Genomic DNA, 22,443 nt, shown 5'->3' on the forward strand with positions numbered 1-22,443 from the left:
ATCATCATCATCATCATCATCATCTTTCAACTGAGCTAAGCGCAGTAGTTAAGTCTATGAAAGATGTCAAAATTTATTTTGGGACCTTGAAATTTAACATTTTCTTTCGCTTCTATTCACCTTCAAAGGAACTGTGATGACGATCGAACAGAATGCCAAAATCACAATCATCGAGAAGATTTTGAGGAAAAAGAACACTCATCTGAAAACTATTTTCCCCATTAACCATGATATCAGGCGACGATCCGAGTCAGAATGAGGGAGAAAACACCCACACCGAAGACCGTGTGTGCACATGATGAAGGTCCTCACTGGATATTCAAGTATATGTGCTGCCTCAAAATGGATTCAAGACATATTGAACGTTGCCAGGGAACTTGAAAGCACTTAAATTACACGAAAATAGTCCACTTACTGCAGCTGTATCGTCCCGCGATTATTTTGAAATCGGCGTCAATTTCTCATCAAGATATTCGTTCGACCTCGTCAACAGAACGTATCGTCGATTCATATTTCATTTCTAGCATAATGATTTTCCTTCAAGTTTTCTAATCCCATGAACTTGGAAACACATTACCTTATGTTATTCGTGTCTTTTTCATGGATATGTCCCACTAAATGCAGTTATACGGTTCCTACGTATACAACGCTGTCTATTATCTAAATAAAAATTTCTGTGATTGATTTAAAAACTGATGAGATTTATTACGTTAGTACTTTTCTCAGTCCAACTGAAGTTTCCATACGACTTGAGGTACTATGCACCTCGAAAGTGAAAGACTTATAGTTTTTTTTAACTTTCCTTGATTATACTTCCGACGATTCTCTTACCACATCGAGAGTAAAAATCACAGGGCATCGTGTACATTTATTACAAGAGAAACATGTTGCACACATATTACCTACTTGTCAGGAGAGCTATAGGGCCCGTTAATTACCCCTAGGGGCCGTGCGTTGCCAGAAACACGTCGCTATTTCCCGAGACCGTAGGACGAAGAGGTATAGCGATGTGTTTCTGGTAACGCACGGCCATGAGGAGTCATGGAGGGATGCCATGACTCGAATAAGACCAGGTTATGGATGTTTTCTGACACACAACATGCTCATGTTGTTTTATGTTATGGTTTTTAATGTATTTTGATATATGCACTACCACAATCCATTGTGAGAAGTTTCTTGGCGAGTCCTCCACAACAGCAATGACAACAGTGCCAAGTTCTTCACAAAAGGAAGCAAAAATGTCCTAAGCATACTCGCAACGTCCTTGGTAGCACGTGAATCTTTGGTGTCGATAAGCTGTTCAAGGTCCTACGCTGTAGAGAATGGATAATCTGGCTTTTTTAGTTAGAGAGTCGGGTGCTCATCATGTTCTAGTCACGTGCCATGGTTTTAAAGCTGCAGACAACACTAAGCATATGATCATGTGACCAGACAATTTTCCAATAACTATTTCCCTATACGAATGTAGTCCGTCAAAAATACCATCTTACGTTACTTTTTTAGACAGGGTGACTAGACGTATCCATTTTCTCTTCACGTGACGCATTCTCACCGATCTCAAACGGAATGAGCATGCGGCGTCTTATAATTAAGCAATAAATCACACCCAGCGACGGTATACCACTCGATTTTGACCAGTTCACTCCATATATGCATTCGCTATCACTCATGCATATATGTCGTGAACTGGTCAAAATCTCGTGGTATACCGTCGCTGGGTGTGCTTTATTGCTTGAATATTTCCCGATATTTGAAACCCAAAATGATCGCTGTTCCTACGTTAACTCTTTGGGGAAAATGTGTTTTCGATATTCGAAAAACTAAAACTGTAAATTTGTCCAAACTTTCTTCAAGAACTTTAAATAAGTCTCATAATAGGTAGAACAAAATAGTATTGTACAAAATTGAGAGGTTGAATATCTGTCCCTGAGGCGCACGCTACCTTTAGGCTAACGCCGTCGGAAAGATCACCATTTGCCAGTTTCTGACTATCTTGTATATTTAAATGTACATGTAGGCCAGAAAGCTACGTAGCGCCTTCTCGACTGAAAACTTCATGTCTTATTGCTCAGTTTGTTATCCAGACCACAGTTATGGGATACCAGACAGTGTTGCAACAGTCATACAGATTCGAATTAATAGCGGACAAGAGACATTTACTGTTTTCACCTCTCGACATCTAAAAGCATAACGATTGATTAACTTAAAGGTAGATCGAGCATCCCAGACAGATATTCGGACTCTCAAACTAATACAATTCATTTCTGATCTACCACTTGTGGGGACTCATTTTGAAGCTCTGGGAGAAAGAAAAGCTATCCCCGGCTTAGTTTTTCGAAAATCAAAAATTTCATTTTTACTCCAAAAAATTAACACAGGGATGGCGGCCATTTTGAAGTTCAAACATTGGTAAATCTCGGGTAATTCGTTTCTCTAAAATTTGCACGGTGACCCCTGGTTTTTATTCTTGATTTTGAAAGAGAACGGTTGAAAGATTCCTTACGGAAAGTTTAAGTCTTTCACTTTCAAGGTGCATGCAACCTTAAATAGATTGCGACAGGGGAGTGTGCCGATCTATGGAAAAATCGTTTGTAGGTTTTGCTACAACTGCGTGCAGTAGTTTCCACAAAACAGCATGCAGTGGTGTACACGGGAAAATTTGAGTTTAAGAGGCAATCTGGACTGGTGTCTATATGTCTACATGTATGATGTCTTAAAATAAAGCTGAAATCTAATGCCATCATTACAATCGTCGTCATCGTAATCATCATCGTCGTCGTCGTCATAAATTCTTTTGAATTCAAAAATTACAACCTCCTAGTCAGGTGACACGAAATTTGACATATGTATGTTTAGCTGTTACTGGATAAAAAACTCATAATAAGTTTCGATCTCAATGAGGGTGTTAGTAGTAATAATCTAATCAACATTTATAGAGCTAAAATGACTCGCTATTGCTTATTTTAGCATTTCTATACTTTGCAATTATTTTAACAAAGGAGCATAATATTGAGAAAACTCATATAGACGAATACCAAATTCTTCGACGGACAGGAGATCTGCTAACGAAGCGGAAATTAATTTTATTCTCTTCCAAGATGATTCATCTACCGTCAAGTTCACAAAGATTGACAGGAGATGAAAAATACAATCAACATATGACTTCCCAGTATTTTATTGACTAACTTCTGACCAATTCATTTCACGATCGATTAAACGGCTGGAAGTTTTGCGAGGATTCCTCAATCTTCTACTAAGGCCCTTATTTGCAAATCACGCCCTCCTTCAGTTCTTGGTATTCATCGCAGATAGATAAAGATATCGGACTTCCGCATTTTCTCTATCGCGACATTTCTTATATCATATGATGAAATAACTGTCATTAAACACAGTAATAAATGGCACAGTTCGGTGAATACGTTCTGATTTTATAAGACCTTGTCTCAGTTTTGCATTTTCAATGGACATCGACTGTAGTTGTGACTCGTCATGATCATTTCATTCTTTTTGGTTCCCAAAGCAAGTGATTTTTCTCCTTAAAATATGTTTGCATTCTATGCATTAGTATTGTCAACACAACATTGTATACAATTAACAATTTATTGTTCAAAATGAATCATGACTTGAATTTAGTTGGCAACGATAATTAAGTAATAGAACACCCCAAAGGATGGTATACCACTAGCGATAGCGAGTGCATATATGAAGTGATCCGGTCAAAATCGAGTGGCATACCATCCCTTGGGGTGTTTTATTGCTGTTATATCATAACACTATATTGAAATTTTGGGATGAAATGTCAAAAATGGATTTTAGCACTTGCCGAGAGTTCGCGTGTGTGCCAACAGTGATATATACCGCGGCGCTTTTCATGTCTAGAACAATCAGATCCCTGCATTTGCGTCATCGATATAATGGCATGATATAATATTGGATGTTACGCTGATATATGTAGCGTTGAGAAGTTGAAACTTATCTCATCGACATGATTGAAGGAGTAAAGCACGAAACGGTGTTTGACTAACTGATCGAATGACAGTATGGGAAAATGTACTGAAAGTTAAAGTTATTTTATAGAACTATTATCAATTAAATGAACATTTGGAATTACTAGCATTGTTTCATAAACACGTTTAAGTACTGCACTCATACATTTCTGACGGAGATGTAATGTCCCTCACTGATGAATGAACTTCGCTACACCTGTGTCACGTGATCAGTGGAGAAAACATGTCAATGCCGGGAAGAATCGATGCGATTTAAAAGCGCGCAGAGAACTCTTATGTTAGTAATCGTAGACGTATTTTGATGGTTTTCGCATCCAAGATTCGACGTAATATATTATCTACGAACAACGAATTGATAAAGGATTTCTTTGGCTTCCCTTGGCAAACTGATTCGACGATTTAAACAAAGAAATTAATATCTTCGTATGTCCTTCCCCCATAATTTTTTAATGTATGTGAGCTTATAACACACCACTTGCTCATTCTTTGCCGTGAATAACCAGAACAACTCACGTGACGAGAATACAGATTCTGTCTGTGTCTAATGCCTCTAAAAAGTGAGCTCATAGGGTTTTTTAATCTTAGTGCTTTTTCCGTAGGGAAGTCTGTATCTTTGATGACGGCTGGTCAACGCACGATGACCGACGAGACCGTATCAAGATTTATGATTTAATTCAGCGGGGGAACTAAAAGAACTGATTTTTAACAAAGGTCTAAACGCAATAAAGAAAGTCAAACGAACGCTGTCTTGTTTTCTCTTCTTTTTTTAATAGAAATTGGCAGTCTGCTAGCGCTATGGAGAACTGATTTGATGAACATTTGACAGATATTTTGCGGTGTTTTTATTAAAGTACACGTACATGGAAAGAGCATGAGTTGTGGTTTACACTATTACTGGTCCTTTTAGCGGATTACAACATCTTTTTTATCACCCCTCATGGTAACGCATTACTATAGAAACACATTGCTATTTCCCTCAGCCTTCCGTCATAGGAACTAACAATGCATTTCTTGCAAAAAGCTGAAAAGACGGGCTCTACAATCTTAAAGACCGTGCTCGCAAAAGACTGGCTCGCAAAAAAGTGACGTTAGAGGGTATTGTTGAAAGACTTTCTCGAGAGAAATAGTCTTTGGAAAAACGGGTAGTGTCGTCTGCAGCTTTCAAACTATGGAGGGTGACTAGAACCTAATGAGCGTCCGTAGTGAGCGACGAGCTTCTAAATAAAAGAGTAAGATTTCCATTCCGATAGCGTAGTAACTTGGACAGCTCATCGCCAGCAAAGATTCAAGTGCCATCAAGAGCATTGCGCGGTATGCTTAGGATATTTTTGCTTCTTTTGCGAAGGAATTGGCAAGTAAACTTCTCACAATAGATGATTGTAGTGCATATACCAAAACACATTAAAATCAAATAACATAAAACAACATGAGCATGTGGTGTGTTACAAAGCGCCTATAACCTAGTCTTTATGGTAATGCACGGCTTAGTGGCCGTGTGTTACCAGAAACTCATCGCTATACCCCTCGGCCTACGGCCTTAGGGAATAACCATGTATTTCTTGTAACACTCGGCCCCTCGGGGTAGTAAACGGGTGCTATAGCCCTCATGATTAGGCAATAAGTATTAATATACGTGTATGACATGATTTTTTCTAGCATGCAAGTATGATACAGAATCACAAAGTTTAATCAATCATGATACAACAAACTTATAAATATATAATATATTCACACAGCTGTACACTTCATGATTTCAGTATCTTAGAAGTAAGACAACTTTATTATTGAAAAGAATGCGTGCCGATTCCCTCTCTATTTCGGCAGATGCCCGACAAAGCAATACCATAATCTATATCACTGAGGATCAACTCAAAACCCATGGTAATATGGTGAAGAGAGTAGACGTCCTGGTATCTTAGTATATTTTCATTATATTATTCCTGCACCTTTCCCCATGTAATGGTTTAAAATATATTCTCACAGGGACTTCAAGCCTGCACTTAAATAATTAATTAATAGGATTGGTATGAAGCCATCTAGTCCTCCACCCACCATCCTGACTACTTCTCGTGTTTTTAAAATTTGCCCTTCGGATAGTTATGGGCAATTGCAGATTTACTTCTGGTCATACACTTATTCTTAAACCATAAGAGGAAATCAAGAAAGATATCTGATACGTATCGGGTCGTTTGTAATTACTATTTGCTGAGTCGGAAAAGGCTTTCCCTTACATAATGCGTTTCCTCCTAGATAACTGAGAAGGTTTTAGAACGGATTTGTCTTTTCTTTTGATGTCCACCGACAACTCTACGAAGATAAGTTAAGCATCTAACGTCGTCGTTGGGTCAATGATTGTGAGGTCCTTGTACAGAGACTGAAACCTGGTCACATGACGTCACCCCGCACCTGCGCAGAACCTGCAGATAACTGAGGCAAACCCTTTCGCAAGAAGGTAATATTGTAATCCCTGAAAGGAGCAACCCAAATCTTAATTTCACGCCAACACAACTCGCCATGTCATAAAACGTAATATCTAGCAGGGAAGGGGAGAACTTGCTTCCATAATATACTCAGTTTATAAATCACCTTCTTACATGTACCTTGCTCACTATCATAGTCATCGCAGCCCTTACTAACTCACGGTCTGTTTGTTGATACGGAATAACAATTTTTTGCCGTTTTACCACAGGCTGCATTAGGGAACGTGATCGCTTTATCTAAACATCTCGGTTTTATGATACACGTGGTGATTTTTTTCATCTTTGATACAGCTCTGTTTTCTAGATGGAAAAACCGGCTGTAAATTTGAAACCACTGGGGGGCATTTTACGTCAGGCTGATAACCGTCGCCACACGCTGACATTTTATAGTCGATGTGGGTAATTGGTAAGTTTTCGTTTCTGTCAGTCTTTCAGCTGCCGTGAGGAACTAAACTGTATGATTACTGCAAGAGATTCAAAATAAAATAAAATAGGCAATTCTGATGTGGTTCTCTGATGAATACTCCGTCTTGTCATTTTAAAAGACTGTTAATTGTATAAAGTATTTGAATACGTATATTTGCTGATGTTCATTTTGTACTGTTTCTCCTTTTACATTTTTCTTTTTTTCTACATCCAATACAGATAACAATCATCTCTATTGCGTCCGATGCGGTGCAAATTCTTCGCCCCGTAAAACACGAATTTCCTTTTACCGAAGCTGTCGTCTTCCTGTTTGTATGACGCCTTTTTTAAAAGCTCTCGTAACATTTGTTTTATTGCCAACGAAGCAGCACAAAAAGTTGGCTGGGGTAGTATTGCAGATTAGCTATTAAGTTTCCATTCAGAAATTTGACTTAATATCGCAGACGAAAGGATCGCTCCTTTTTCTCTGTCCGTGTCTCTGCCACTCCTCTGACTTTGTCGCTCGTATTAGATTCCGTTCATTTTGTGTTCATCTTGCAGAACGCAACTGGGAGGAATACATGAAACTATGATATGGTAGTTCCACAAACGTCCGTTTTGCTCATGGCGGTTGAATGAATAGCCATATTTCAATGTTTGAGTGCCCCTTTGATATTGACCCATTTTCGACAAGCTAAACAGAAGTGATACGACCCGTCTCCTAAAAGTGCCTTCGCTTTTATTACAGTTCCGCAATGATTTTCGAAAACACAATTTCCCTAAAAGCATTCCATTAGGTTGTATCGATTATACAATCGGGAATATATCACATATGAAATTCTGGACGCTGGCGATTCAAACAGACTTGAGCTAAAGGTAGTGCGTGGTACTGGGAAAGGAACTTTTACTGCTCTCCTGTATGTTTATTTCAGATTTGTAACTTTCGAAACAGGTGTCTTTTTGTAACAGTATTGTTCATTTGATATCCAGAATGTTTCCTTGGAAGTCTGGGAGCCTAGAATGTAATCGTGCGAGATTAGCCTTTGCAACAGGATATCGTATTAGCTTGACAGGTGGCATCGGAAAAGCGTCTCTTGAAATGTGAACGCAGTCGAAATAAAACCCAGTTCAAATAAAACCTTTTTATATAGGGTATCTTTGGAACTTTCATATTTTTATGTATTGATCACAGACATTTGCAAGACAGTGCTTTGTTATTAGTTTTCAGTATTAGTGAATTAAGTTTGAATATTTTTTTGAAAAAGAGAATCAAAATATTGTATTTTGTTTACAAAAAAGAGAGGAAAATATTTTTGGTTTTAACGTTACAGGCATGGTCCGTTGTGTGACATTGGTTACTCAGGCAACATAGGTTTTTCATGAATGAAATGGTGCGAGATTGCGCATTCGCGAGTATTTGGTATTACCAAGAAACGCAGAAAGAGTAGCCATTTTTCAAAAACAAAAAGCATTAAAGAGGCACTCCCACTTGGTAACATTTTTAAAACACATTTTTTAATGCCAACGGTCGATATTTGACGTGGTGACTGCGCGCGGATCGCGAGATATCAATAAAAACATGTCATTTCCCGAGCGTATTTTTCACATCCCGAAGTTTTACGATCGTTTCTGATTTTGACCCGAAATCCCCCGAAGGTTTGTTGTTGTGCTGATTAACGATATTCTAGGGAGTCTACAATAAGTTCGAACGACGCAATTAATTTACTTCCCACTGCAAAGACTTTATATACAGCATTATGCCATTACCTCAGGTAAGTTTTGTAAAACTTCTCCTTAGTTTTTGTCGTTTTCATTATTCTAAATCAGTTGTACTATACCACATAAACATCAGTTTTTACGTGTCAAATATTAGCCGCCTCCGATGACTACATTTTGTCGTCTGCCACACAGTACGCCGCGCGCGTGGTATGCGTCTATGCATACCACTCTGCGGCCGCTACGTATCAACCGCACGTTACTGTGCTAGTCACCTATGCGAATTCTGGTGGAATCAAACTTTGTTTTCCCTTTTATCTCAGAGTCAGTAAGACTCGGCTTTCCCCCGGGGGGCATGACCGATCACCGACGCGAGTGGTACTGTGGCATACAACAGCGTAAGCGTAGACTCGTACTCCATAGCTTAGTTGACAATGGCCCCAGTGCTGAACGTTCGATGTTCGGAAGCTGAATTTAGGTGGGCCACCGGAATTCAAATTTTTACTGTTTTGAGGACGTTTTTATCGATATCTCGTTATCCGCGCGCAGTCGCCACGTCAAATATCGACCGTTGGCATTAACAAAATGTGCTTTAAAAATGTTACCCAGTGGGAGTGCCACTTTAAAGTCGCTACAGTATCACACCCAAGTTATCAGAAAATGGCAAAAATTGAATCATTATGATACGTCAATATCCTTCTCTCCCCATTTGCAAAGTTTTCCTGGAATCAGAAAGGCAAATTGGTAAGTTCTATCTGACTAAACTATACAACTTTGGGAAAAGAATCTATCATACAGTTTAAACTCACAGATACTTAATCGATTCTTCAATACACATTATCCAAAATCTTAGTTGTCATTTGTCAATTCACGGTCACGTAGTATGCATTATTTTGGCGCTGATAAATGCAATGATCACGTCAACTGTTGTCAGCTTTAGAAACTATTAACCGACTGGTATTGTAGCAAACATATTACAAGACATCATGGGTATAATGTTCTGAGGCAAATAGCAAAACGACGCCAACAATTATGTTCCGACTTTTCTTGTTAACAAGTACAGGAAGAATTTAGACCTGGTGGTATTATCTGCAGATAGGTAGAAATATAAAACTATAACAAAGTAAAGACATTCTACATAAATTGGCTCGATTGGCACAATTTTTTATAACCATGATTTGACATGAAATACTAAAAAATCATCTTTGGTAACATAGAGTAAGGTTTTTCAAAAAAGCGTGAAATATCCGTCTTGGATTCAGAAATTTACAACATGAGCACCGAAAGTGTGGTCAAGAAGACATTTTATTCGTTTATTCGTCACAAATTATTTACACAATGTTACCTTTCTCTGTAATATAGAATAGGGGGCCATTTTGGATATCTGACATGTGGGGATGAACCATTTCAACAAAGGGCTTACTCAGTAAATAATTACTCAACAAATATATGACTGCAAGATCAGATCGGCCATGTTCAGTAATTCATTTGCAACCAAAAGATCCTTAGATCTGTTGTTAAATACATATGGATAAATATTGTCTAATTAAATATATACAGTAAATACGCATGTATACACTCTCTTACATGATGGAGATCAAGCAAATACTTGTATACACATAATCTATAGTGATGTAATCTCAAAATTAGAGTAAAACATCTTAAGTAAATTAACAAATAATACCAATATACATATAGGAATGTTACTAAATTTTTACATTTGTAATATACTATTTTCATTACCATTGTATTCAAACCTGTATTCAAAGTAATTCAATGTACAAGACGTTCGTATGTGTAGACAGCCATGTCACAAAATATAAAACGTTAATTACAGTTCTACGAAAGAGGGGGAAACTTGGCCTGGTGACTGTACTTTGGTAGCTTGTTTGGATATGCCTTGTCTGCATAAAATACGGCAATGCAGCCATTTTAATTACGTTGAATCACGTTCAGCCGTCTGATTATAGCTAAACAGTATTACGTCATCTCATCTGTTTTGGAAAAATAGACAGGAAGCAATGCGGTATTGTTTCTGAAGTATCGTTTCATGCATATCGACATTTTGTTACAGTGCCCAGGGGGAACCCTGTTATAGAATAATAAATTATAGGATCTCTGATCTCATGAAGACATATTCTCTCATTGTATTCAATATTATAAATGTCAATTAATTTATTTAAACTTTTTGTGATATACTTTTTGCCAAATAAACATGATTTTAACACTTATTCTATCTGATATCTCTTTTCACTACACATGTAAAAATACTGTAACTTGTAAGATGCACTTAAGAAAGCACTATACTATCGCTAACAACTGTATTACAATCTTATATTCTATTTGTACAAAATTCAGTCTTGTATTTCCATTGTTTAACAGTGAGTAGAAACTGTACATTAAAGCTATAATTTGGTGTTGGAAATGAAACAAAGGCGAACCATGATAGACGTGGTGAAATTCAACGTTGATGATGAAAGACAGTAGTGATCATTTCCCCTTTGAGATGAAATTTCGCGTCACAAAGGGCCCTCCGATTTGAGGCATCGGTGTTGTGTATAATTTTGCATCTAAAAGTGACATCACTATTTAATGATTTACACAAAAGGTGGAAAGTCAGACATGTTTTTACAAAATCATACACATCTTGATAAATTCTGCTGTGAAGAAAAACGTAAATGTTTACTAATGTAATAATTATACTCTGAGAGGCAACTTTTTAAAATTTTTACTTGTTACTGAGACAATAATTAAAAGTAGCTGTATTTCGCTTAAGTCAATAGCACATGCAGCAGAAAAATTTTGTTCAGATTCAACATTTACAGACAAAAACTATCCGGAAAGGGCAGGAGGGCTAATGGCCTTTAGAGTTTTTCCTTTTCACGTTCGAAACCGTAAAACATTGATAATTCAGCTTGCATACATATCACCGTGGATTAACTTTGCTTTATCTTACAAATTTCGTAAAGAATATACTTCCTTCTTGTGTTCTGCTATTTTTGCAACACATTATTATGAATTTTAAGAAAGGAAAATATTTGGCACATAAGTTACCACATTTACACTCCTAAAGCACTATATTGCGAAAACCTTTGAATGATGGAGAACTAGAATTATCGAGCTCTATTGTCGAACTTTAAATGCGGGACACGCATTCCTCTGTATTTTCAACAAAGTGATATAACAAATTCTTTTATTAGCAGTTTGCTTAGCATAAGGCTAGGGACACATTTAAATAAAGCTATTCGTATAGGAGTGATTCACAATAGTAGTTTAAATCTTAATATGACGTCAATGGATGTGTTTCATGGTGATCAAACGGTATTCAGTGTATGAAATAGCTAGATAAAAATCAGCTTTAACTAAAGGAAGAGTAGAGATGAATGGCTGATATACTGTTTGCCTGAAAAGGTTAAGTGCATGTGGTGTCAATCCTGAAAGAATTTAACAAGAATGTTGAGTTGTTCTGATGGCCAATGGTCAAAACTAAAAAATACTTTGATTGATATCTGAATTGATGACATCAGCATTTAATAGCCTTAATTTTTTAATGAGTGATCATAAGATAGACTTCGTAAAACCATTATGCAAAACCACTGTGTACGATCTATCTATGATCTTATTTGAGACGAGACAGTTTGTATTTATAATGACAGCATATAACCACGAAAGTAAATTTCCACTCCTCAGACATTGCTTTCACCGCCTGTTGCATTAACAGTGTTGTTTGTTCTTAAGCTCATAACCGTTGATGCTCCGATATCCTGGATGTTCCACGGCGGATTCTCCACCATGGGGCTCTGCTGACGTGATGATATGGTGGTGGCCGAATTTCTTAGTGTGCTGGAGCTTCTGTTCAAGGAGCTTCTGCTGTACAGAGAGGTCACCGTACTCTTGCTAATCAAGCTGGCCGAGCGGCGAGTGCGTTCACGGAATTCAGTGTGGTGACAGCAGGTACGACACGCCCACAAGAAACACTCCCTGAAGGTGCGTGAGATGAAAGCGTAGCATATGGGGTTCATACAGCTGTTGAGGTATGAGAACAGGTTGAAAGAGATCTCTAGGTATGTCCTGATGATGCTGAACCTTTTCACTAACTCGAACTCGATCAGGAAAACCAGCCATATGAGTGGACCCCAGCAAAGCATGAAGAGTGCCACAACAACCAATAGCATCACTATAACCTACAGTCGAGAAACAGGGAAGAAGTGAAAAGATAAACAAGCTGTTGATAAATACTACTATCATGTAAACTACATCTCACACCAGGAAGGAAACTTACGTTAATAAATGTTACTTTTTATGAGGTTTTAACATTTTAGTGGTAGGGAGTTTTCTTTTTTTATATGACCCAGCACATTTGTCGCCTTCAAATACTATAAAATATTCTCACTTGTTTTCTACCCTGGTCGAAATCCCCTCGTCTTGACAATTTTATCTGCTTCTGCTCGTCGACAGCATCAACGCAGTCCAAACTTCGAGTCCTTGCAGTTGTCGGCACGGGCAATCTCAGAACACCATTGGTACCTCCACCGGCAGAGCCAGGACCATTGCTGCACAGGCGGCGGGCGCATGCGTGTCTGTTCTGAAGCTGCTGCGATTTCTTCGTACTAATCCATAACTCGTAAATTATCCTCGAGTAGCAGTAGACCATTATGAACAGCGGTATCAGGTACATACCGAGAAGCAGGTAAATTGAATATATTTTCCCAAGTACATTATTTGGCCAGTAGGTGTGACAAGTATGGTAAGTTGGATGACCATCATTTTTATATGCGATCTGCCTCTGATATCATAATATAAAAAAAAATCATTAGAATGATTGATGTACATGTGTACATTTTTTTGAATACCGGCGTTTCGCGAAATAATTTAATGTAGAAATAGTGTATGTATGTCTGTATGTCTGAATGTATGTATGTATGTATGTATGTATGTATGAATGTATGTATGTATGTATGTATGTATGTATGTATGTATGTATGTATGTATGTATGTATGTATGTGTGTGTGTGTTTGTTTGTTTGTTTGTTTGTTTGTTTGTTTGTTTGTTGGTTTGTTTGTTTGTTTGTATTTTTTAATTTGCAGTGATCATCATTGTGATTTGGATGATGTTTATAATGAATTCTGAATAAATAATTTTTGGTAAGTATGTACGATGGTATGATTATAGTATGATATATATGCACTTTGAATCCAATAGTTGATCATGAAAGTGATCTGACGGACCATTTTGTTTATAAAATACTTTGTATACAAAGGTTTCTTTTTTGTGGCTAGACTTACCCTACTGTACAACGGAGGAAAACTGTAAACCATGGCAACCAACCAAACCGATATGATGACCTTACGTGCTCGTCCGAGTGTAATGACTGACTTTGCCAAAAGTGGATGAACAATCACAAAGTATCTGCAACAAATAACGTTTAGATTATTATTGACACTGCATTTGCCGACAACCCAGCGTTGATCTTAACTTACGGTCCGTTCGAGGTTCACCTTAAAGCCGTTCTTTCCGTAAAGTCTGCAGAATGGAAAAATTGAATTCACTGCCCAAAGTCTGCCTCTATCAAAAAGTTGAAAGTTAACCTAGCTCATGCTGTACCAAAGGAGACTTTGTGCTTTTTCTTAATCAAGCATAAAGAGAGAGCACTCTCATTTGTCATTTGAACATTTTGAAATCCAAGGTTGTCATGTTGAATATAGGTCAGGTATACCTTCAGTCAAATGATGACGATGCGGTGCGACGTCGTCAACGAGTTACCATTGAATCCTATGAAGTGCGCGACATGCTACGTTCAAGACATGTAATAAAGCCTAAAGTCTAAACCTACACAAAGTTTATAATACTATCCAAGCTTTCTGAGTGGCAAATCTTTTCTGTAAATTGTATAGTAATATCAATAAAAATTGAACTCAGCTCATCGGGTATGATTATTGTCTCTCCTTTCGAATAATTCCCATGTACGACCGGGAATTTTCATGAAGATATGGGAACGTAGCTGCATACACACGTTTCTAATAACCTGCACGCGTCTCTCTCTCTCTCTCTCTCTCTCTCTCTCTCTCTCTCTCTCTCTCTCTCTCTCTCTCTCTCTCTCTCTCTCTCTCCTTGTACGGTTCCCCCTAAATGCACATATCCAGTATGTCTTATGCGAGTAAACAGTTTAGTTCATTATGTATCTTAGACAAATACCACGACTTGTGATCACAGCTTCAGTTAACGCAAAATCCTGCGCATTTCACGCATAATTACTGAAATACGCAATACTCTGAAATACGCAAAGTAAATGGACGTTTGCGTAATAAGATACACATTGAAAAAAACACGCAGTCTCCGTAACAAAGACGTGAGCAAAAGTGGTAACGTGCACTGCTCTTTATGCTCTTTCGAGGAAATACTTTAGTCGTCGCAACGCTCCTGTCGACCATACAATTTCTAAACAAGGGATGACGTAAACTCCTTGGTTTTTCGGCCGTTATGATTATTTGCTTAATATATCATCAACAATACTGTCGTTGGCGGATTTCCAAAGAAGTAGAAATGTCGACTGTACATAAGTGTGATTTTCTCTGTAAAATATCTCCTTGTTCAGAATTGGATGCATCGAGTCTTTTGATCACGCCATTTTAAATCTATTATAGCTTATAACTCTATATCTTCAATTAGACTAACGAAGTGTTACTTTAAACAGTCTTGATTAAAGTGTTATTACTTTGATAGACTGGCGGAGTAACAACGATTACACTGAATGCGATTAGTAATTTCAGCTTCGAAACATCTTCGACACGACCGTCGGATATCATTAAAAAGTGCAAAATTCGGAAGATTATTATGCAGTGAGGAACGTACACTTTTGATCAGAGTGGTGTGGTAGTTTTTTCAAATTGCTGTCTACGGTTTAGTCAGTACTTCCAAAGTATGTCAAGACCATCGACTGTCCTTTGCACCATCAAAAGAAGTGGAAGTAGAAAAGATGTCAAGCAAGCAAACCATCGACGGTAACCAGCCATCGAGCAGCAGTGACTTTCCATGTTTCCATCGCGACAAAATTGACCATAATTGCAGCAGTGATTCCAGTCTTATCTGTCTCATGTGAACGTGGGTTCAGTACCTAAAGCACGATAAAAAAATCGAAACGTAGTTGTCTGAGTGCAGATGTCATCAATGACCTGATGATGATGACAATGCAAGGGCCAAGACTTGGCGAATTTGACTTCAGAGCAGCGATGATAGAGTTCAAGAAGCAAAAATACATCGTCGGAAATAGTAGACAGGTAAAGTAAAGAAACGAATACCGTCGACAGAGATTTATAGCTAATTTATAGGTACATACGTGTAGTTGTACGCGTTTTTGATACATTTTACGCAAATAAAAAAAAAACCATTTGCGTAAAGCCTTACGCAGCTTTGAAAACCCTAGAGGAAGCTCTGCTTATGATATTGATAAACTTTGCCAAACAAACTTCAGCGTGTATGTCAGAGACAATTTTCTCCCCGTACATATTCATAATGGAAGACGATTTCCAACTGTCGATCTTTTTTTCTATGTCTAATTCTTTGGAGGGAAAATCATATTTTCTTCTGAGAAGGACGGCGTCAACAATGAAAGTTTTCCTGATTGTCTGTTACAGTATAGCTTATATCAGTTTCGAAATGTACTGCTTGTAGCAGTATCAAAACGCAGCGAGTGAGAGTTAGGCGTCATAGGAGATGGATAGATTTTCAGATATCAGAGGTCGTCTGCATAGATAAAGAATAAATTTCTTCATGGTGCAAATTGTTTTAAAAATCCGAAAGGGGAAGGGTTTATATACATCACATTTTTTTCTGGAGTAAACAAAATATAAGAAATGCTGAATTGATTATGGGAATATAACATTTGCAATTATCTGCATATAAATTGCTGAACAAATTACTCCAGAAACAAGGTTGAACTTAAAAATGTGGGATTCCTTTAACAAGGATAGATCTGAAATTTTAATGGCATTTTAAATTGCTCTGATTCACATTGAAAATGAAAAAAGAAAGATGTTTTTGTGTATCGGTGGATTAAAAATAGGGAAGGTCATCGGAATCACTTACATATTTCCTTTTTGCTCTAGGTTCAGATTTTTTGGGTGATGACTTCCTGAGAGATAAAGGGAAATTTATCAGGGCATCGAGAACGTAATGATGAACTGCCTGTCTCGCATGTTTTGTATTCATGCCTATGTCGATGTTAAGGAGATACATACATGTAACTGTACATGAAAAGTCACTATGGCGACAAAAAGTAGTTCTTTTTTCCAAATGATATTTTGGACACTCTTTATTTATGTTAATATGGCTTATATAGAAAGCTAACTGATACAGGACGACAGGTTATTGGCTTCTTAATTATTTGAGGGTCTCAAGCATCTCGTTTTCTCCTCGGTAAAGAGACTTAAAAGGCGCTTGAACGCCATTTACTTTTTACGGCAGTTTCCATGCCAACATCGATTTTTTTTGTTCATAGCCATCCTTCAAGTGTGTTTGTTTCTTCAATACCTTGCAATCAAGGTCACACATATTACTTTACAGATCTGCCAATCAGAAGAAAGCGGGAATCAGGCCTCGACGCTGTCAATGCAAGGGAGTTAACACATTAGTGCGGATCGCAATAAGGATGATTGTAGTTAATTGCCAACGTGTTAACATCAATTACATTTTATCAGATGTAGAAATTTGGGATCTATTAATGGCTTTTAAAACACAAAATCGCGATGTTTTTCGCTGACATATTTCGTGACCTTTGGACAAAAAGCTTCCGTGTACCAAAATCTTTCTTATCATTTGACTTAATGGTGTTGACAGTCATTGAGCTTGATTGAAAGCTGGGAGATATAATTTTACTCGTGTCGCCTTCGTCATTCATGGTGTACCAATTGAATACTTTTAATACATATGCAGCAAAGGTTGAAAAATGTCATCAATATCAAAATAGGTCTCACTGCAGCAAATAAAAATTGCCGACACAGGCCTGGGATTTACAAAAGTTCATATTTAGTATGGTAATTAACCGTGAGTCATACGTTGATTTTCTTCGAGGGAAATTTTTAGAACTCCTCGCTAAGGTCATGTATCACTCTACCAAACCTTCACTCAATTAAAAGGCTTTTAGTACGACTTCTTGCCATGTTATAATTGCACGAAATTAGTTTTTAGTGAGGAATAGCGAACAATGATGACGTGCACTGGCAATTTCCTACACCTGACGATTCAAAGTAATTTTGAAAAGCTAGTAAATCAGTTCCGTGTGTCATACATTCAAAAGACGATAGTGTGTAGTGATCCTTTTAGAGTAGCATGTAAGGGCCCAGTCACACCTTGATGATTTAGCCAGCGTACGCCGACGTATCAAAATTTCTCTAAAACTCTGGCTTGCTAACTATACAATGTCTTTTTTAATTTTGAGCGTATACATAGCGTATTCATAACGTACCAATAGGTTAAAATATGTTTTGGGAACGCCTTTCAATTATCTCGACGCATTATGAGTAACTTACAAGTATCGTGTGTGATCATGTGTCAACGAGCGCATAACCTACCTACAACTTTAATTATAGTCCCCTATCCGGGACGTATGAGCCATACGCTGGCATACATTGAAAAGTTTTGTGCACGCACAAAAGTTTTCGACGACCTCGCCGTACTACGACGTATACCAGCGTGCTTCAGCGTGTTCTTAACTTGAAACTTACTCATAACGCATTCGACGTACGCCAAGCGTATTCGCCAAATTTCATTCGTTGACCTACGCTGGCTAAATCGTCAAAGTGTGACAGGGCCATTACCATATAATATTAAAGTTACCAAACAACGTAGAATCTCTCTTTCGTCATCAATGGAAAATCACTGAAGTGTTTACATTTTCCAACCTTTGCAAATTCGCCTGTCATCGTGCAGTGACACTTGTACAGCTTTGACATGAACTTTAACCTCCTGTAAACTATCGTTTGGCATACGTATTTGACATCAAGCAGTTTCCCCCGATATGTCTTCCTTATACGTGTTAACACAGCCTGTTCTAAACAATCGAAACGCTACTAGATGCTTTATCAATGTGCACTGTAGTAGTTTCTTGAAATATGTCGTGATACCCAAGCTAATCGTTTGTGTTGTAAGTGCAATGCGTCCGTCTCATTCGCGGAGTTGTGGCACCGATGTGAAATGCACTGTGTTTTTGTGAAAATCGAAAATGTTTATTTTTTCTATGCAAAACTATGGGATGTCGCCAATTATGAATTTCCAATATTGGTAAATTTGTTTTAATTTGTTTTTCTATTACCAAAATTTGCACCGTGACCTCTGATCTTGATGAAAATGTTTAATAGTTTCACAAAGGAACGTTTGAGCAAAAGTATAAGTCCTTCACTTTCGAGGCGCCTACTGCCTTAAACATGAAATAGTGATAACTTGTAAGTTTACCTGTACAATGTGAGAGTACTTGTAAAACTCATCACATCACCACAGTAAGTGAGGCTACCCACAATTCCCCATGATTGGTGCACACACAGCTCACTCACTGAACTGAAGCAAATTTCTTCTGTACAGAGAAGAGCTCGGTCCATATTTCAAACTTCTGGCAACATAGTTTTGATAATCATAATTTTCTGATTTCTCACTGTGAATAATTAGAAGAATAACCCCCTTTCCGCGGAGGAGATAGCAATTTTGTAATTTTGTCAACATAGATTTTTGACAGCCATACATAATATTTTCAAGGAAACTAAGGGAATAAGTTGCATATGTGTTGGCAAAAGAAAGGGTATTGATTTTTTTGAATGTTTGTGACAAAGGAAATTTGCATGTCTGGCAGGTGGTATGATTAGACCATCTTGGTTGCTGATAACTTTAACTTGAAAAGTGTACAATTTTAGCATCTCCAAACATCGACTTCTTATTCAATTTACTCTTGATTTTATACTGAATCAATAACTTTGGAACATAATTTTAACAAATAATCCTTAAATGAAATTCTAAGTTTCAAATTGTTCAGAAACTGATAAAATTGAAGAAACCTTCAGCAAATAATGTCCGAGTGCACAAATCAAGGGGAATTGTGGGTAGCCTCACTTACTGTGATCACGTTCGCTTCGCTTTCTGTCCTCCCTCTAATATATCAAGTCACCACACAAATTGAAATTTGTGTGTAAATAATATATGAGTCTAACTTATGTAAATTTAAAAATTTATCAGCTACTGTACAGTATTTGAGTTTTGCATTTTTCATTGTTCGTCCTAGATTATTATCGATTATGCCTTGATATATTTTTGTTTTTTTAAAATGTTTTTTGTTTTTTTTTGTTTCAAGATTACAACCAAATAATGCCTCTTTAATCATTTAATGTGTGCACCTGCCTTTTATCATGTTTGTTTTATTTTATGTGTGTATATATTAATTTATTTATTCTTTAATGGTAAAAATCTATTTATTCAGTTTTTCAAGGTAAAGACGAAAGACTACTTCAGACATACTACATTTTATGAAACCCTATCATTGAAAATATCAGTAATCTTAGGTATCTATGCTTTAATGAGATGAAACAGATCCAAAGTTTAACTCTAACTCCATCATAAAAGTCTAAATTTTGAGCAACTGGGCTGGATTGAAGAGCTCCGGGTCTTTGTAAGCCCTTGATACAGTTCAACTTAATCCTTGGCGATGTATACATATACCTTTATGAAGGTTGCCAACACTAAGACAAATCACTTCTACAAGGAAGATTTACAGATTATTATTCTGATATATTGGATTTTGTTATTAATATTTCAAAACTTTTAAGCACTGCTTCCCATTACATATTCTTTCTGACCTTCTACATATTATGTTTAAATTATTAAGGTCACATATAGCCCTTCACAATGCACTCTGACATTTGTGAATATCACATTTCCTTTAACTGGATTAGGTCACGTCAGCATGTCGGCGGGTTTAAAGACAGCGGTGATAGTCCTAAGATGTTGATTGGACGTGCGCAGAATGTATTATTTACCCGGATCAAGAAACATCGGCATCAGCTTGCTTTTTGATGCAAACACAGAGATAACGGTGAAATAGTCAGTAAAAGTGTGAAAGATAGAGTGGTACCTTGACGTCTGACAAGAGAGAGATACTCTTAAAATACATTTAAGAAAAAGGATTGTGAAGAGGATCATGACACCTTGGTAAAAGTACTTAGACGCCACTCAAAATCAGAACCATTTCACCATGAATGCACGACTTTCATTTTAGTTCGAATGTTTGTAACTTTTTCACCGAAAACAAATTATTTTAATGGATAACACGCTTCCTTTTTTAGCTATCATGACAACTTAGTGACACTTCACGCACCATTAGAACTGCGTAAGTGACGCTTATTTCAAGTAAAATGCATCTTTCTTTGCGGACTAGAGGGATTTTGCCGTTGCACAGCACTTGTCATCTCAGTGACGGCGACTGCAAAGATGTTTTTTACTTGCTGCTGGTAGGGCCACGACCGCAGAGGCAACCAGCGAACAGTGGTTATTCGGAGCCTGTGGGGTAAATTTTATTTACTGAAAAAAGCCTATCCGTTCCATTGGATTTCAACCTGTCACTTCATGCTTTTATTATAACTATGACACAAATTTTTCAGGACTTCAACAGAAATTGAAACAAGTCATACGATAAGAACACTGTGATTTTATTTTGAAGGTCCAAAGTAGGTAAAGGCATTCACCATGGAACTTTTGGTAAATGTCAGGATATGTGATTTCCTGTTTTTATGATATTCATGCAAGTGGCATAATAGTAACTAGTATTTAGTTTCTTACTACGGAAGGCTTTCATATTTTGTAAGTTCCCAGATAAAAGTTAAGTTAAAACTGAAAGCAAGTAACATAATTGAGTAGCACCATTTGAATTCAACGTCACTTTCATTAGAACTGATTTTGAACGAAAGTTAATTATAAGTGATGTGTCGAAAAAAATATTCTTTACAGTAAATAAGAAATGCAAGGAACATAATTTACGAATTTAATACTTGTGTGATTGTCAGCTCGTCCGTTGATTGTCTTGGGTGGACTGACGATACCAAAGAGTTCAGGAATGCCAATTATATTAGAAAATAGCTCAGTCTATACATCACAGATATGTCAATGTATGCCTTTCATCCGTGTCCTTTTTCAGAAGTTTTTGACTACATGTACTTTAAAACGCAGGACGTATAGTTCTAAGTAACCTTCAAAAGGGCCTGTCAACATCAAATCAGACATATCGACGAATCTGTGATAAAAAGTGGGATACAAAAAAGCTCTGGGTACACCGTTTCAGTTAAATCACGTACATCGTTGAGGTGATATCTTACTTCGATTTCACTGATGTCAATCAAGTGTTGACTGTACGAGTACAAGCTTCATGCGAACTGAAAATTAATCGGACTCGTCATTGCGTCAGAAAGTACACTTAAATCCCTTGGACACAGTCGGTGCGAAACAAAACAATTAAGAATTGATCAATTATGATATCGGGGAAGTCCACTACTTATCGGCGGTAATCCTTTACCGACTCAATCGTCTGTTATAAGGATTTCTCGTTCTGTTTGACAGTTGAGCCGATAAGCCCCAAACCTGTAGAGGGTTTGTGTCAATTTAAGCTCTGTTGCAGGCGTAACTCCTGAGCAGTGTTCTACCGCACGACAGGATGTTGCAGTGCTGTTTCAAATCTACGTGTTCCTGTAATTGTTTCGAGATCAGAATCTTTTGCCCGTGTGCTCTTTGCGGTTCAGAACCTTAGACTTAAACGGTTCAGTCTTGCAATTTTGGCGACAACTGTTATCTATCATCTGCGATG

General features: G+C 37.4%; 1 protein-coding gene across 1 annotated transcript in view; it reads right to left on the bottom strand.

The window, feature by feature from the left end:
• Nucleotides 1–9,895: 9,895 nt before the first annotated feature.
• The window catches only part of LOC139139173 (cholecystokinin receptor-like), a 46,751-nt gene continuing 34,203 nt past the window's right edge, over nucleotides 9,896–22,443 (bottom strand). The window contains exons 3-5 of the mRNA XM_070707984.1: nucleotides 13,895–14,018; nucleotides 13,002–13,394; nucleotides 9,896–12,792 (exon numbers count right to left, since the gene is read on the bottom strand). Coding sequence (XP_070564085.1) covers nucleotides 12,295–12,792; nucleotides 13,002–13,394; nucleotides 13,895–14,018 — 1,015 coding nt within the window. The 3' untranslated portion in view covers nucleotides 9,896–12,294. The remainder of the gene's footprint in view (nucleotides 12,793–13,001; nucleotides 13,395–13,894; nucleotides 14,019–22,443) is intronic.

Source organism: Ptychodera flava, chromosome 8, assembly GCF_041260155.1.
Source record: "Ptychodera flava strain L36383 chromosome 8, AS_Pfla_20210202, whole genome shotgun sequence".
Classification (NCBI taxonomy): Eukaryota; Metazoa; Hemichordata; class Enteropneusta; family Ptychoderidae; genus Ptychodera; species Ptychodera flava.